The sequence below is a fragment of the Glycine soja genome, chromosome 14 (assembly GCF_004193775.1).
Source record: "Glycine soja cultivar W05 chromosome 14, ASM419377v2, whole genome shotgun sequence".
NCBI lineage: Eukaryota > Viridiplantae > Streptophyta > Magnoliopsida > Fabales > Fabaceae > Glycine > Glycine soja.
The window spans coordinates 3,615,630-3,630,982 of record NC_041015.1 but is presented as its reverse complement, the minus strand read 5'-3'; the positions used below and the strand labels follow the sequence as shown (position 1 = coordinate 3,630,982).

General features: G+C 33.7%; 2 protein-coding genes across 2 annotated transcripts; both read left to right on the top strand.

The window, feature by feature from the left end:
- The first annotated feature begins 1,343 nt into the window (after nt 1–1,343).
- LOC114384312 (lysM domain receptor-like kinase 3) lies at nt 1,344–6,035 on the top strand. Its single transcript, XM_028343977.1, has 12 exons — nt 1,344–2,095; nt 2,446–2,479; nt 2,592–2,599; nt 2,729–2,887; nt 3,268–3,470; nt 3,881–3,970; nt 4,344–4,437; nt 4,530–4,681; nt 4,774–4,865; nt 5,249–5,387; nt 5,487–5,585; nt 5,686–6,035. Exons 1-12 carry the CDS (start codon nt 1,438–1,440, stop codon nt 5,848–5,850), a joined length of 1,893 nt encoding a protein of 630 aa, XP_028199778.1. The 5' UTR covers nt 1,344–1,437; the 3' UTR covers nt 5,851–6,035.
- A 3,408-nt stretch (nt 6,036–9,443) lies between these two features.
- LOC114383017 lies at nt 9,444–13,863 on the top strand. The gene is made up of 3 exons (XM_028342592.1): nt 9,444–9,835; nt 10,937–12,247; nt 13,263–13,863. Exons 1-3 carry the CDS (start codon nt 9,653–9,655, stop codon nt 13,488–13,490), a joined length of 1,722 nt encoding a protein of 573 aa, XP_028198393.1. The 5' UTR covers nt 9,444–9,652; the 3' UTR covers nt 13,491–13,863.
- The last annotated feature ends 1,490 nt before the right edge of the window (nt 13,864–15,353 follow it).

Genomic DNA, 15,353 nt, shown 5'->3' with positions numbered 1-15,353 from the left:
TATTTACTTCATCCTATCAGAGATTTTAACTTAATTATTTGAAATTTTGTCGTCACTGCAAACTAATAAAATATTAACAATGCTTTTCAACTTTATCAATATAGTTTAATATCTATATTAGGTGAAATGAAGAGCATTAACGAATAAAGAGATAATATAATTAATTAATTAAATAAGTATATATTCTATTAATTGATAGTGTTTATTAATTTATTCAATGTAACATAATTTTTTCACATGATAAAAGAATATAAAAATGATTTTCAACACTACAAACCCAACATCTACTTAAAAAAATACTTGTTAAGAAAATAAAAAATACATAAAACTTAGTAAATAAAAACTGAAAAAATTATTTTTTTAAAAAACAAGTATATCCTTCACAAGTGCCATGAAGCACTCTTTAGCATTTCTAGCGGCACCCACTGGATAGAAGCAAAATATGACTCTGATACCATATTAAATTTTATAGTGCAGCAAAGGCATCCGAAAGGTCCCCTTAAAAATCAATTCATAAGGGGCTAGTCTACCCAGCTATATAAACACTTATCATGTTCATGAATTACCGGATGTGAGACTATTTTTAACATTTGTTATGTCAACGGAGTATATTTGGTCATAGCCAAGCTGCACAGGCGTGCCTCAAAATTTAAAATGGAAAATTGTTCTTCGTTTGTTATGTTAGAACAATGAGAGGACACAATACGAAGTGGTTTGTTGGCACATTGGCCGACACGGTTGGCATTTCGGATAGAAAGGATCAAACAAAGCCAACACTTTCAATCACAGAGATTTCCGCGTCCATATTATGCAGCCCTCTCTACCATAAAAAATATCACTATATTCAAAGTACACCAAATATGTCCTCCTCAATAAATGACATGCAAGTTGTTATCCAAAATTAAATAAATAAATAAATTAGGTTCTTGCTAATAGGGTATTGGTTAAGGAATTAAAACGAGAAAATATTTAATGTAAAAACTATAAGAGAACATAAAAAAGTCAAGTAAAACATAATTTTGTGCATTTGAATAATTTTTTTTTCTTTTAGTTTCTTAACCAATATCTTAAGAACACCGATCAATATTTGTCATATAAATAAATGACATGCAAGTCAACTTCAATTATTTTCTAGCCAATCCTACTGTTTCCTTCCACATTCTCGTGGAAAACTATTTAGCGTTATAACCTATCAGGTGTATGTTCTGAAAAAACTAAAAAGCATAAACGTGTGCATGTGAATTCTTAGTTTATGTTCATTCACTTAATTAGTTACACCTTTATACTTTTATTTTATGTTTTGAGTTACTTTTCTATAGTCTGTGTTGATTAAAAGAGGAAGTGTGACATTGGTTTAAAGAGAAAAAAAAGAAATGAATATGCTTAAGGCTGGTGTATAAAGTCCTAGAAATCCACTTTTCTGATTTGAGTTTCTTTATGTCTCTCTTGTGTGCTCTCCGTGACCCAATGGAACTCAAAAAATGGTTACTGTTCTTTTTGTTGCTGGAGTATGTTTGTTGCAATGCGGAGTCTAAGTGTGTGAAGGGATGTGATGTAGCTTTAGCTTCATACTATGTTAGTCCAGGGTATTTACTCTTCGAAAATATAACGCGCTTGATGGAATCAATTGTTCTGTCCAATTCTGATGTTATAATCTACAACAAAGACAAAATATTCAATGAAAATGTGCTAGCATTTTCCAGACTCAATATTCCATTCCCCTGTGGCTGTATCGATGGTGAGTTTCTGGGGCATGTGTTTGAGTACTCAGCTTCTGCAGGTGACACCTATGATTCGATTGCGAAAGTGACATATGCCAATCTCACCACTGTTGAGCTTTTGCGGAGGTTCAACAGTTATGATCAAAATGGTATACCTGCAAATGCCACGGTTAATGTCACGGTCAATTGTTCTTGTGGGAACAGCCAGGTTTCAAAAGATTATGGGCTGTTTATTACCTATCCACTCAGGCCTGGGAATAATTTGCATGATATTGCCAACGAGGCTCGCCTTGATGCACAGTTGCTACAGAGTTACAATCCTAGTGTCAATTTCAGCAAAGAGAGTGGGGATATTGTTTTCATTCCAGGAAGAGGTATGCTCTCCTTTTCACATCATGTTATTTTGGTGTACTCATCAATGTATTTTTTTGGTATGGACAAAACTTAGAGTCTTAGATACAACTCCTTAGGTGTTTTTGGTATTGTTCTCTAAACCAAATTGGTGTTTCACTTTGGTAAGCTATTCTAATATTTAATGCAAACCTTTATAACGTGAATTATCAAGATGAACCTGCAATTCTGAATAGAGAGCAATGTCAAGTTATTTTCCTTTTGGTATTATCAGCATATTGAGGGTTAAAATAACTCATTTATTTTTCTTCAAAGCATTTGGGAAAACATTTTATGCATCTGTCTAACGTTTCAATTTTATTTAACTTGCCAGATCAACATGGAGATTATGTTCCCTTGTACCCTAGGTGGGTAATTTTGATTGTCTCACCTTTCATGCTGAATTATGCTCTTAGAATTGAATATTGCTACGTGCTTGATTCTATCTTTTTAACTTTCATTTTCTTTTCCATCTTGCAGAAAAACAGGTTTGGCTCTCAAACTTCATAGAGAGTTGGTTACATGAAGATTATTTTCAGCTTCACAAAATATGAGAAAGCAAAAAAAAAAAAGAAGTCAGAGCCTGGGAGCTTAAATTTGCTTCTGTATATAAGCAGGTCTTGCTACGAGTGCTTCAGTTGGAATACCTATAGCAGGAATATGCGTTCTTCTATTAGTAATTTGCATATATGTCAAGTACTTCCAGAAGAAGGAAGGAGAGAAAGCTAAATTGGCAACAGAAAATTCTATGGCGTTTTCAACTCAAGATGGTATGGGTAAACTTTCGTATTCATATAACGCATTCCTTCTAAACTATTCACATAACATATTCCCAAATATGGGTTAAAGATAGTACTCTGAATTTTCATGTCTTTAAGCTTTTGTTATACTATCTTTTTTTTTCTTTCAAAGATTATCCTGTATAAGTTTATTACCTGATCCAATTTTAGGCTGTTTTATCATTTTTCATGTTTTTTCTTTAACACATTCTCCTCTTAGTCTTGTATCTATTATAAAAAAAAAAAATGCCTGCTATTTATCAACCTCTTCAAAGTTTACTTGTCATCAACTCTGGCATATTCCTAGAATTTGATATGTACTAGACTAATGGGGCCATGGCAACACTTGTTGATTTTTCTTCCTCTTCCGGGTAAAGTCTCTGGAAGTGCAGAATATGAAACTTCAGGATCCAGTGGGACTGCTAGTACTAGTGCTACTGGCCTTACAGGCATTATGGTGGCAAAATCAATGGAGTTCTCATATCAAGAACTAGCCAAGGCTACAAATAACTTCAGCTTGGAGAATAAAATTGGTCAAGGTGAATTTGGAATTGTCTATTATGCAGAACTGAGAGGCGAGGTAGGAAGTTACATGTATATTCAGTTCTATAACATAATCAGACAAAAGAATATTAATGGAAAGAAGGAAAACAAAAATGGAGGATAGAAGTTTTTACTTTTACTCGTGTGTTGCTATTACTGACACATACAGTTTTCCCATGCTATTGCTATTTTACATCAGAAAAGTACTGATATGTTTAAATTGTAAGGCTTTCAGTTCATTGTGTGATATATAAGTTATATAATTTAGTTAATAGTATAAGACAATTCATTGAACTGAAAGGTACCTATGGAATTGTTCACTTATTAGTTGATAATATTGTCAAGGGTGGATTGGCAAGTTTCTGGCTTTTATGCCATTTCAGGTTAACCCTTTACCTTTTTTACTCTATTCCTGGATATGCTCTCATATAATTCATTTCTATGCAGAAAACTGCAATCAAGAAGATGGACGTGCAAGCATCAACAGAATTTCTTTGCGAGTTGAAGGTCTTAACTCATGTTCATCACTTGAATCTGGTATAACATCCTTCAAATAACTCCAAGCATGTATTATGTATATATCTGGGAAGGATAATTAATCATTTTCCGTATAGTTTGAAAAACAATAAGGAAGTTAGGAAAAAATATCCAGGGTGATTTTGTGAACAGAATTGCAAAAACAGTCTATAATTATCCTGAAATATTATTTCTGCAGATCCACATGATAATCCTGCAAATTAACATGAGATCAGCATTACTTGTGTGAAAAAAACTTGTGATATCTATATCTTATTCCTGTAATTGATTGTGAGCGTCAATGTAGTTTATTTTTTTGGCATAAGCAGTTCCATGTAAGTTCAATACCTTTTTCTGTATTTTTATAGCTACCTTTTTGTGAACAACAATACAGGTGCGCTTGATTGGATATTGTGTTGAGGGGTCTCTTTTCCTTGTATATGAATATATTGACAATGGAAACTTAGGCCAATATTTGCATGGTACAGGTGAGAACAGCATGTATTTATGATATTTTTCCTATGATGTTTCATGTTACCTTATTGTCAAACAATGAATAATGATGATAACATGATTCCAGGGAAAGATCCTTTCCTATGGTCTAGCCGAGTGCAAATTGCACTAGATTCAGCAAGAGGCCTTGAATATATTCACGAGCACACTGTGCCAGTGTATATCCATCGTGATGTAAAATCTGCAAATATATTAATAGACAAAAACTTCCGTGGAAAGGTTGCATTGTTACCATTCTTCCTGATCCTTTCTTCAAATCATTATTTTCCATTTCTGTTTTGAGACTAAACCATGTCTGCTTTTAAATACAGGTTGCAGATTTTGGTTTGACCAAACTTATTGAAGTTGGAGGTTCCACACTTCAAACTCGTCTTGTGGGAACATTTGGATACATGCCACCAGAGTATGATTTGTTCTGTTGTGTTAAATAATCAAAATGAAATTTCGGTTTTGTTGGAAAAAACATGTGTTCTCTGTATTGTTAATAGTAGGCCCTCTTATTATTGATGAATCGTAAGTTGATGTTATTGATGAACAGATCACAACAACAAGGGAAATGTTGTATGATTAACTAGTAAAATCAAATTCAGTTTTAGTGACATATCATTGATAATTAGTTCATTAATTATCTCTTTTAATTTTTGCAAGGATATTACTAGGTTTGTTTGTCCATGGATTAGCGATCTTATCTTAAACTTTTTGATTGCGGAAGGAAAACGAGCACTTTAGTTTTAATTTTGTATGAACAGAACTAATTATTTTATTGATTACCTGAATTTTCTGCAGATATGTTCAATATGGTGACATTTCTCCAAAAGTAGATGTATATTCTTTTGGAGTTGTTCTTTATGAACTTATTTCTGCAAAGAATGCTGTCCTAAAGACAGGAGAATCTGTTGCTGAATCAAAGGGCCTTGTAGCTTTGGTGAGTTTACATACTCCTTCTCTGAACTGAACTAGTTTACTAACAAAATACCCTCAATTCACAGAAAGGAAGTTACAGTTGACTTGTTTTGTATTTCAGTTTGAAGAAGCACTTAATCAGAGTAATCCTTCAGAAAGTATTCGCAAACTGGTGGATCCTAGGCTTGGAGAAAACTATCCAATCGATTCAGTTCTCAAGGTGGAAGCATTTTTCTGTGAAAATAATTTGATTATTTATATCTTATACAGTTTTATACCAACCAAAACTTAAGGTAAGTTGATTGTTTGATGAGTTGCAGATTGCTCAACTTGGGAGAGCTTGTACAAGAGATAACCCACTACTACGCCCGAGTATGAGGTCTATAGTTGTTGCTCTCTTGACACTTTCATCACCTACTGAGGATTGCTATGATGACACTTCCTACGAAAATCAGACTCTCATAAATCTACTGTCTGTGAGATGAAGGTTCTTTGTGACAATTACACCATGTTTTTAATGAGTTTTGGAAGCACTTTATGTAAGGTCTGAAAAGTTTGTACATGAATGGAGTTGAGATTTTTGTAAATGAGTTTTGTTCAATTTTCTTCTATCTGATTTGGAAACACCTGTTGTTCTGACTCCTAATAGAAGTTTTTATTTATCAGCGAATATTAATTTGTTGGAATGTTAGTTTTCTGAGAAGAGAAGATCGAACTCACCATCTTTTCTTTCTTCTTTTCTTCCTTAACCATCTGGTCCATCTTATATTTCCTGACTCCTAGCTAATAGAAGTAACTCAATATCATTCACAGAGATTGGATCCAATCTTTCATAGATCATCATGTATGAAGTAAGAAAACAGAAAGCTAAATATTTTACAATCTACACACACTCATACGACCAGGAATAAAGCGAGCTTTAGAATTGATTTTAATCCAATTGACACACTCAAAGCAACATACAGGATCTGCTTTTTATAAGAAAGTTATCCTACATAAACTATTGCAAAATATAGAAAACCCGTCATAGTAAGTAAAACAAAAAGGAGGCACCCACTAGAAAAAGGTGCAACAGTGATGGGTAAAAAGTTGCAACTTAACTGCAGCTGTATAAAACAGCTATGTAATGCTTCAGAGCAACTTTCCTTAATATGAGATAATAATAATTACCGGCTTTCTTTTTTTTGACAGAATTATTGGCTTTCTTAATACATCATTACGAACAAGTTGTATTCTCCTGACAATTGTTTTCAAGGATAATGGATTGCATCAATCTATTGATCTGTAACCAACTCTCTAATATGGTAGCTAATGAATCAGCAATTCCTTTAATGTGAAGAATATATTTAGAGATAGGCCAAGAATTTTATTTTATTTTTTTTGTATATTTTAGCTATGAATGAAGTTGACACATTTTTGCTCCGAGTTGGGAGTAGTAATACTTATATATATATAATCATGTTTAATTTTGTTCAAAAGACGATTCTAATTGTGGTGCAGCACCTTCTGCGCGCCATCCTCCAAAACTGAAAAGAAGATTCTAATTAGACATATATTAACCTCTTTGAGGCTTATGATCGTGAATATTTTATGCTTGCTTTTCACGTGCATAACATTACTATAAGATTCAGAAATGAATACCTACCTTTGTATGTCATGGTTCAAGAGAGACACCATAGAGGTACCAAATCTATTACGCATACATGGAAGAAACAAAGTGGGTGGTCCAAATCAATGAGGAGCTCAAGAGTGATGGTGCTTCAGTACCTGAGAAGGAGCAATGGAAGAGACATTCAATTTACAAGATACCCTCACGTGTCACTGCGTTGAAGGACATGGAAGATCACAAGCATTGAGCTCTAATTCATTTCCTCTAGAGGTGCATAAAGCCCATTGAGTTGATCTAGCATTGCATGGATCAAGTGGTTGACGAGTTGAGAGGCTCGTACAATCCACTAGATCAAATTTGGATGCAGGATAAGCCTAGGTTCTTGCAAATGATGATTCTTGATGGCTGTTTTTCGTGTTGGAGATTTTTCGATCCGATTATGGTGTGCCTGATGACTATGCTGACAATGATACTGTCTTTGGAGAACACGGGAAACTCAATGTCGTGCCATATCTCAAACGTGACATGCATGCTTATGCTTGAGAATCAGTTGCCCTTGATGGTTCTTCGTATATTAATTGAGATTGAGAATGACACAACCCAGATAATTAATTAACTAGTTAATTTCGATTTTTTTCAATGCCCAAGGCATGTAAATATTGTAGGGGGGAAAACATTGCAAATTCAAATTTCAGAATCACTTAACAAGAGGAAAGTGTTTGATGAACAATCATAATGCTCATGTACACCTAAAACTATTCAATTCTTTGTCGAAGGATATCGCCGTGGATCGACAGGAAGTTTTGGATGTGGTGATCGAGGATGAAAATGAGTAAACTACTGCAAGAAACCCTGGAACATGCATGTGGCGTGCTAATCTCATTCATACTTCTTACTTTAGAAGCCCTTCGTCCCTAATTAATTAATATTTCGTGCCACCATAATTGCTTGTTTTTCATCTTTTCTTCCTCCTGGCTTCAACTTTTGTTCTGTTTCTATGATGTGTTTGATTATTTGTGACTTAATGTTTTTGTTGTTCCTAAATATCCTACTAATTGGATTAATTGCCTGACTAGTACCATGATTGTTGTGAATTTTCCTTGGAATTTAATAGTTCGTACGTTCAACAAACGTTGAGATTTATAATTTCCAACTGATGATGATATGCCTTTTCAAAAGATATAACTAGAGTGAACATGTGTTTGATTTAATTTTGTCTTGGTAGACAAATAGAATGAGTGGTTTTCATTTTTTGTTTCACAAATGATCACACAAATCCAATGATATGCTTGAGGAGCCTATAGTGTAGGGTCTGTAGAATGATATGAGGGAACGTAATATGGTTTGCGTACATTTTTGTTTGTTATAGGCTCTTTAGGTATGTTTGTAACCTTCTTGATAAGAGGTGGGTAAGCTTGAAGGGATGAGGGATTGGTTGTCTGGTTCGTGATATCCATGTATATGGGTTGCGACACCCTTATAATATCTAATAAATTTAATTTTCCCGATAAATAAAAATAAATAAATTTTATTTTATTTTATTTTTATAATTCTTTTACAACATAGACATATAATACCTACAAGGTTTTATTGCTATTATTTTTTTAAAATATAAATTAATTAATTTGATAGTTAAATAATTTAAATTATAATAACAATTAAATAATAAACTTAAAATTATATAATTAACAAAAAAATATAATTTAATTCTTAATTATTCATCTTTAATTTTTTTTGTTTTTTATTTTTCTACCATGTGAATTATTATATAATTAATAACTTGATAATAATTTATTTAAAAATATCAATAAATTAAAAATATAAAAATGGTGTTGCATGTTACTTGTAGGTATATTCAAAACCCAATAAAACCTTATGGGTTTGTGAATTAAAATTTTAAATAGATGATGGGAATAGTCATACTTACCCCTTGACCTGTCTCTTGCCATGTCTAATGAGGAAATATTGAGAAAAAAGAAAAGAAACGATCATTATTCATATATATTTGTATAACTTGAATTTGGGATAATTAAGTTTCCTTAGTTAAGTAACAATTTTTTATATTTTTGTTCTGCAATATACCATCTCTTTTATTCTGTTCTATAAACAATTTTAAATCAAATATGAGATAAAAAAAAATTGATATCATGTGCCCATCTTTTTTTAACAAACAAAAGGACTCATAAATCTTCTTGTTTTTATTTCTGTTATCTATTTTCATCTATTTATTCCCTCTAACACATAGTGTGTTATAAACTCAACTCAACCTATTTCTTTGGGTCTCAATTATAAAAAAAATTATATTTTACAAATATTAAATAAGAAATATTTGTTACTTATATTGGAGGCAGGAGAAAGTAGTACGAATAATCTAGCCAAGAATATCAAAGGAATTTGTGTTTTTTCATCACCAAACAAAAGAAGCAAAATCAAATTTTTACATGTTTTGTATAAAAAGGGAGCCTAAGTAAAGGAAACACCCAAGTTGATCCCAGAAGAAAGGTCCAGACTCTTCTAGATATTAAATACCTCTGCGAAGGAAGCCAACCGACCAAACAACAATAAAATGAAGAAAGAAAAAACTCTGCATTCAATTCGATTGATTCACAAATTGCAACTCCTTCTCGGCTCTTCCTAATCAGCACGAACACAACACAAACACAAACACAGAGAGAGACATGGATTTTGAACTGAGAAGAGCGAGAGAGAAGCTAGAGAAAGAGCAGAGGGAGAGGAAGGAAAGAGCAAGACTGAAACTTCAGAAGGAAAAGAAGGTCAAAGAAGAGGCTCAGAAGCAAAAGGAAGCCATCGAAGCTGTTCAAAGATCTCGTCGTATTGATGCCGCACAAGCTCAACTCAAGGTAGTCTCTCCTTATTATGATTGTTGAGAATATGAAATGTACAAATTTGGTTGCTCCTTGAAGATATTAACTTTGAAGAAAACACATGTAGGGTTCGTGAGATTGATGACTTGTGTTGCACCCCTTTTGCCATCTCCAACTTTTTTTTTTTATACTTTTGCTTTTTGGCTATTCAGTATGTTCTGTCTACCTTTTGCAACGATCAGACCACGTAAATTGTCAGATCATGTCCTGTTATTTTTATGATTATCTCACTCAGCAAACTTATTGTTCAGTTTGTTCTTGTTGTGTAAGGGCAAGGGTAATAAAATTTTTCCCCTTTTCGTGATTTTTGATGTCTATGCAGCAGCACCATTGGTTTTATGTTCCCTGATTTACTACCTTTGCACCTTTTTTAACTGTGAATCACTTTTGGACCCTTTACATTATATGGTTGTTGGAAAGGCCCATGCTGGATTCATCTATGCCTCTTACTTGTTACCAGAGCTAGCCCCTAAATAGGTTTGTGATGTGGTATTGTGGTTTGATGGTCGAGTCCTCAAAGTTGTGTATTAAGAAAGAACTAGTGGTACCAAGCAACCTTTTCCACTCAAAAGCTTGAGCTGTGAGGTGATGGCCTAGAAAGAGTTTAGTCTCTAATAACCCTTTGAGGTTGAGGTAAGGCATAGGATAGGTCCATCATATCTTATGCTTGAATGTAATTTGGCTGAAATAATGGAGCATTATATTATCAAGCATGGAACTCCATGTCAGTTTGTCAAAGAGTATTCAATACCATGTTGAGTAACCATCACCAAAAAGATTAACACTATCAAGTACATGAACATGAATGGTTTTTGATTTGTAACAATCAGTTGCAATGTTACCAAGCAACAACCAGTTGGTGTGATGCTTAATTTAAACCCTTAAATGATATTGAAACTTAGTCTTGTAATATTTACTCCCACCACCCGGGAAAATAAACTTGCTAATCTTCTTATACACAAATGCTTACCATACCTTCCACCACAAAATTTGTGGCTGCAAACGATTCCTTTTTTGTCTATATTCCTGATGTGAAAAATACTAAATGATTTCCTTCATTTTCCTTGCTCAATTCAGGCTGCCCGACAGATGCAAGAAAACCTACTTGCTGGCGGAGGAATAGTGTTTTACCGACTACTAGAGGCTTTTTTTTATGAAGGCGGTGGAGATAAGATCAAGCTACCTCCTTCTTGCTTCGCAGAACTGTCTGAGCAGGGTACTTTTGATAAGAGACAGGGACCCTTATACTTTCAGTTGTCGTTAGTTCATGAAGAAAGCACTTCAAGCATCCAAACTACTGATAAAGTGAAACAGGGGAGGACCACCCATTCTGGAGTTTTAGAATTCACTGCTGATGAAGGTTCAGTGGGTCTTCCTCCTCATGTATGGAATAATTTGTTTTCTGAAGGCACTCCAAAACCTCCCTTAGTTGAAATCCGCTATGTTTGGCTTCCAAAAGGGACATATGCAAAACTTCAACCTGAAAATGTAGGATTTTCCGACTTGCCCAATCATAAGGCTATCCTTGAAACATGTCTTCGGCAGCATGCTACTCTTTCTCAAGGTGACATTTTAACTGTAAACTATGGAGAACTTGCTTATGAATTAAGGGTCCTTGAGTTAAAACCTTCTTCAAGTGTATCTGTTTTAGAAACGGATATTGAAGTTGACATAGTTGATCCTGATACATCTTCACAAAAGACAGATGGGCATGTTTTAATGCCACTTGTATTCGGAATGCCACAAATTGGAACAATAGAAGAAGGAAAGTTTGTCTATTACAAATTTTCCATAGACAATGTCATTTGGGAGCAACTCTCTCCTGGGAATTCTTGTGTTGAAGTAAAATTAGAATCAGAGACAGATGGGGGGGACACTGATATTTTCATCTCCAGACATCCTGTCATATTTCCTACACGACACCGGCATGAGTGGTCTTCTCATGATATTGGCTCAAAGACTTTGATTCTTAGCTCTAATGATAAAAACATGGGTGCAGGGACTTACAGCATTGGTGTATATGGCTTCAAGGGAATTACTAACTATAAAATATCAGTCATGGTCCAGGATAATTTCAACCAAAATGTTGGTCAGCAAGCATCATCTTCCATGTCATCTATGGAACTGGATACCGAACAATGTAGGAACTGCAAGCATTATATACCCGGCAGGACTATTGCACTACATGAAGCTTACTGTAGCAGGCACAATGTTGTCTGTCAGCATGCAGGCTGTGGAGTGGTTCTTAGGATTGAGGAGTCCAAGAACCACATTCACTGTGGCAGGTGTGGTCAGGCTTTCCAGCAGGCAGAATTAGAAAAGCACATGAAAGTTTTTCACGAGCCACTTCACTGCCCTTGTGGAATAATCCTTGAGAAAGAGCAAATGGTGAGTTTCATGTCTCCTACCCTTTCTTGCTAGTTTTGTGTGTGCTTGTGTTTCTTTTGTTTTTGCCTCTTCTAATTCTTCTTTCTGTCAATCTATATGTGATTGTTGTGATACATTATTTTTCTGTGTTCTGTTGATGCCATTATGTCTGTCCAAATTTATTGCCAGAGATAAGTTAGTGTAATTCAGAGAATTGATGGCAGAAGCCTTCATCTTATTTAAATTTGATTTTGAAACAATGTTAAGGAGGCAATGAATAATTATGCTTTTTGCAGTTAAAAAGTGTCATCTGTTCAAGTATTACAATATTTTTTTTATTGGAATTTTTTCTTGACACAAATTTTGGATCTTCTAAAAGTTGAAAGTCTAGTGATGGGAGTGGAGTTTAAAGCCATTTCCAAGTCTTCTGAAATTTTGCTTTTAATAATATAGGGGTTGGGGAGTGACTCATTGAAATAATATTTGTTTTCCTTGTATCCTGCTTAGCACATCATTTTTTTCTTTCTGATTTTTACTTTTTCATTTGTCTATGTTAAACATGAACAGTAACCCTCATCTATCTCTACTTATTACTATTCTCATCAATTAGAAGCATTTAAAGATTAGCTTCTTTTATCAACAGATTATCATGTGAATTATGATGGGACTTGCAATTTTGAATAGATTGGAAGTTAAACCGTGAGATATTTGTAATGTCTGTCCACCCGTGCAAACATGCCCGCACACCCTATTTTCCATTTTATTTCAGATGATAGGAATCTCAATTTTTCTTCATATCTTCATATTAAAAAAGTTTGTCGTTTGTTGTCAGTTTGCATAAAAAGTCTAAGTTTTCCTTTTACTAAGAAGTGTGGTCTACTTATTGCTGTTAATTTAATTTTCCAGTCAGTATGCAATTCTTCATAGTTAATGCAAGGAAATATACAATCTGGTAATCTGAGTTCATATGAAAGATGTGCAAATTATTATATTATGAATCAGACTATCTGAATAAATTGTTTTAACTTTTTGGTAGGTGGAGCATCAAGCTTCAGTTTGCCCCCTGCGTCTAATTACATGCCGGTTCTGTGGTGATATGGTTCAAGCTGGGAGGTCTGCCATGGACGTCCGTGACAGATTTAGAGGATTGTCTGAGCATGAGAGTATTTGTGGTTCTAGGACTGCCCCGTGTGATTCCTGTGGGCGTTCTGTGATGTTGAAGGACATGGATATTCACCAGATTGCTGTTCATCAAAGTGGCTAATTCTGATATTTTTCATCATAACAGCAACTTGTGAAGGATTGCATCTAGGTAACAAATAGAAAATTAAAAGAAACTAGAGGAAATTGAAAGAGACAGGAAGACAGGTTGATGATGGTGGAGCTGAAACATCTCTATGTTCTACTGTGGACAACCGGCTATGGATCTATTAAACTGTTGTTGATCTTGTCATTCATTATGTATGAAATTATGATTATAAAAATGTTTGGTTTGCAGTATTTTTTACATTACGTTCTTTTGGGCTGATAGGAAGAATAAAAATTACAATTTTATAAATATTTAGGTAAAGAAACCACTTGCAAGTAGGTTTGTTGTGCTAATGATAACCAAGTAATGATTGACGAGCGTAAGCTGTTGTCCTTATCTGCTTGCACCTACAGCTAGTTTCGCTGTGCATTTCTACTTAGTGATTGACGAGTGTAGGAATTAGATGTAGTTCAGAGGTTGTTTGGCCGAATCAGGTTAAATATCTTTGCAGTGTTTCTCATCCTTTGTTTGAATCTTAAAAAAATAGTTTCACTGAAACTATCAGTGGCTTTCTGATATATATTTTGAATAAGCTTCTAAGTAGAAGAAAAAATCATCAGTTGAACAACTAGTGTTTTAATTAGATCTATTTAAGATTATTGCATCTGATGGAATTCGTTTAATTGTTTTGCATAAACTCCATTATAAAGCTAATTAGAAGATTGCTTTAGAAGTTTCACCTTCAGCTTATATAGATTTAGCCATTTTTTGCAGTTTCTCGAAACTATCATACAAACTTTGTGATCATATATTCAGTTTTTCTTGTAACCACATGCAAACTTTTTGCAAATTGAAAGTTATACAAATTCTTCTGGTTCATTAAATTTACAGGGAGATAGTACCTGTTATATATATAGTCCGAGATTGCTAAAAAACTTGAACTTTCTAAGTGATAAATTTTCCTACAAAATGACAATTAAACAGTAAAATAGTTTACCTATAAAAAGTGCTATTAGATAAACTATAATAACTGATGTTATAAAGACAAGAACTTAGAATGCAACTTTCTTTTATAAAAAAAAACATAGAATGCAATATTAATACCTTGTCAATAACTTAAAACCATTAATAATTAAAGAACAAACAACTTTAAATAATATACAAAAAATACTAAAATATCTTATTTATCAATACTATTTTTCTATGTAAAAAATTGGGAAATGTAAGAAATATGGAATTGTTGGACATCTGATGTAACCAGTTGACGGGTGAGATTCCTATGACTTTGACAAATTTGAATTTTCTCGATGACTTTAATTGGGCTGTAATGTATTATTCACCGGAAAACCCCAATGGATTGCGAGACTTGTTGAAGGTGTTTCATATGTCAGAGTGAAAGGAACAAACAACAGAATCCATGCAAATTGTCAAGGAATGAATTAGTTTAATATGGTTCTGTATTGTGTGGGTTTATAACTATGTATTTATTTGCTGTAAGTTGTCTGAGTTGTATCCTGGCCTGCAAAGGCAATGAGGAAAATTCACGCGTTCAACCTTCAATCCTCTCAAAATCAGCATTTTATTAGGAACAAAGTCAAACAATTTTCTTGAAGAAAATAATAAATATAATTAATAATTTGATAAAAAGAGAAAAAATAAATAAAGAAACAAGAAGCTAGCAAACAGTTGAATCGAAATGAAAGCCTTAGAAGTAGCCTAGGCTATAAATTGAAGTTAGTGAATTGAATTGGTTGTATCCATATCAAATCCTCTCTATTTTTGTTCTTCTGTTTAAAGGATGAATATCAATAATAACATTCTTTGCTGGCTTCTACTCCCATACTTCATGTTCGCTTCTTCTTCTTCTTCCTCTTTCTG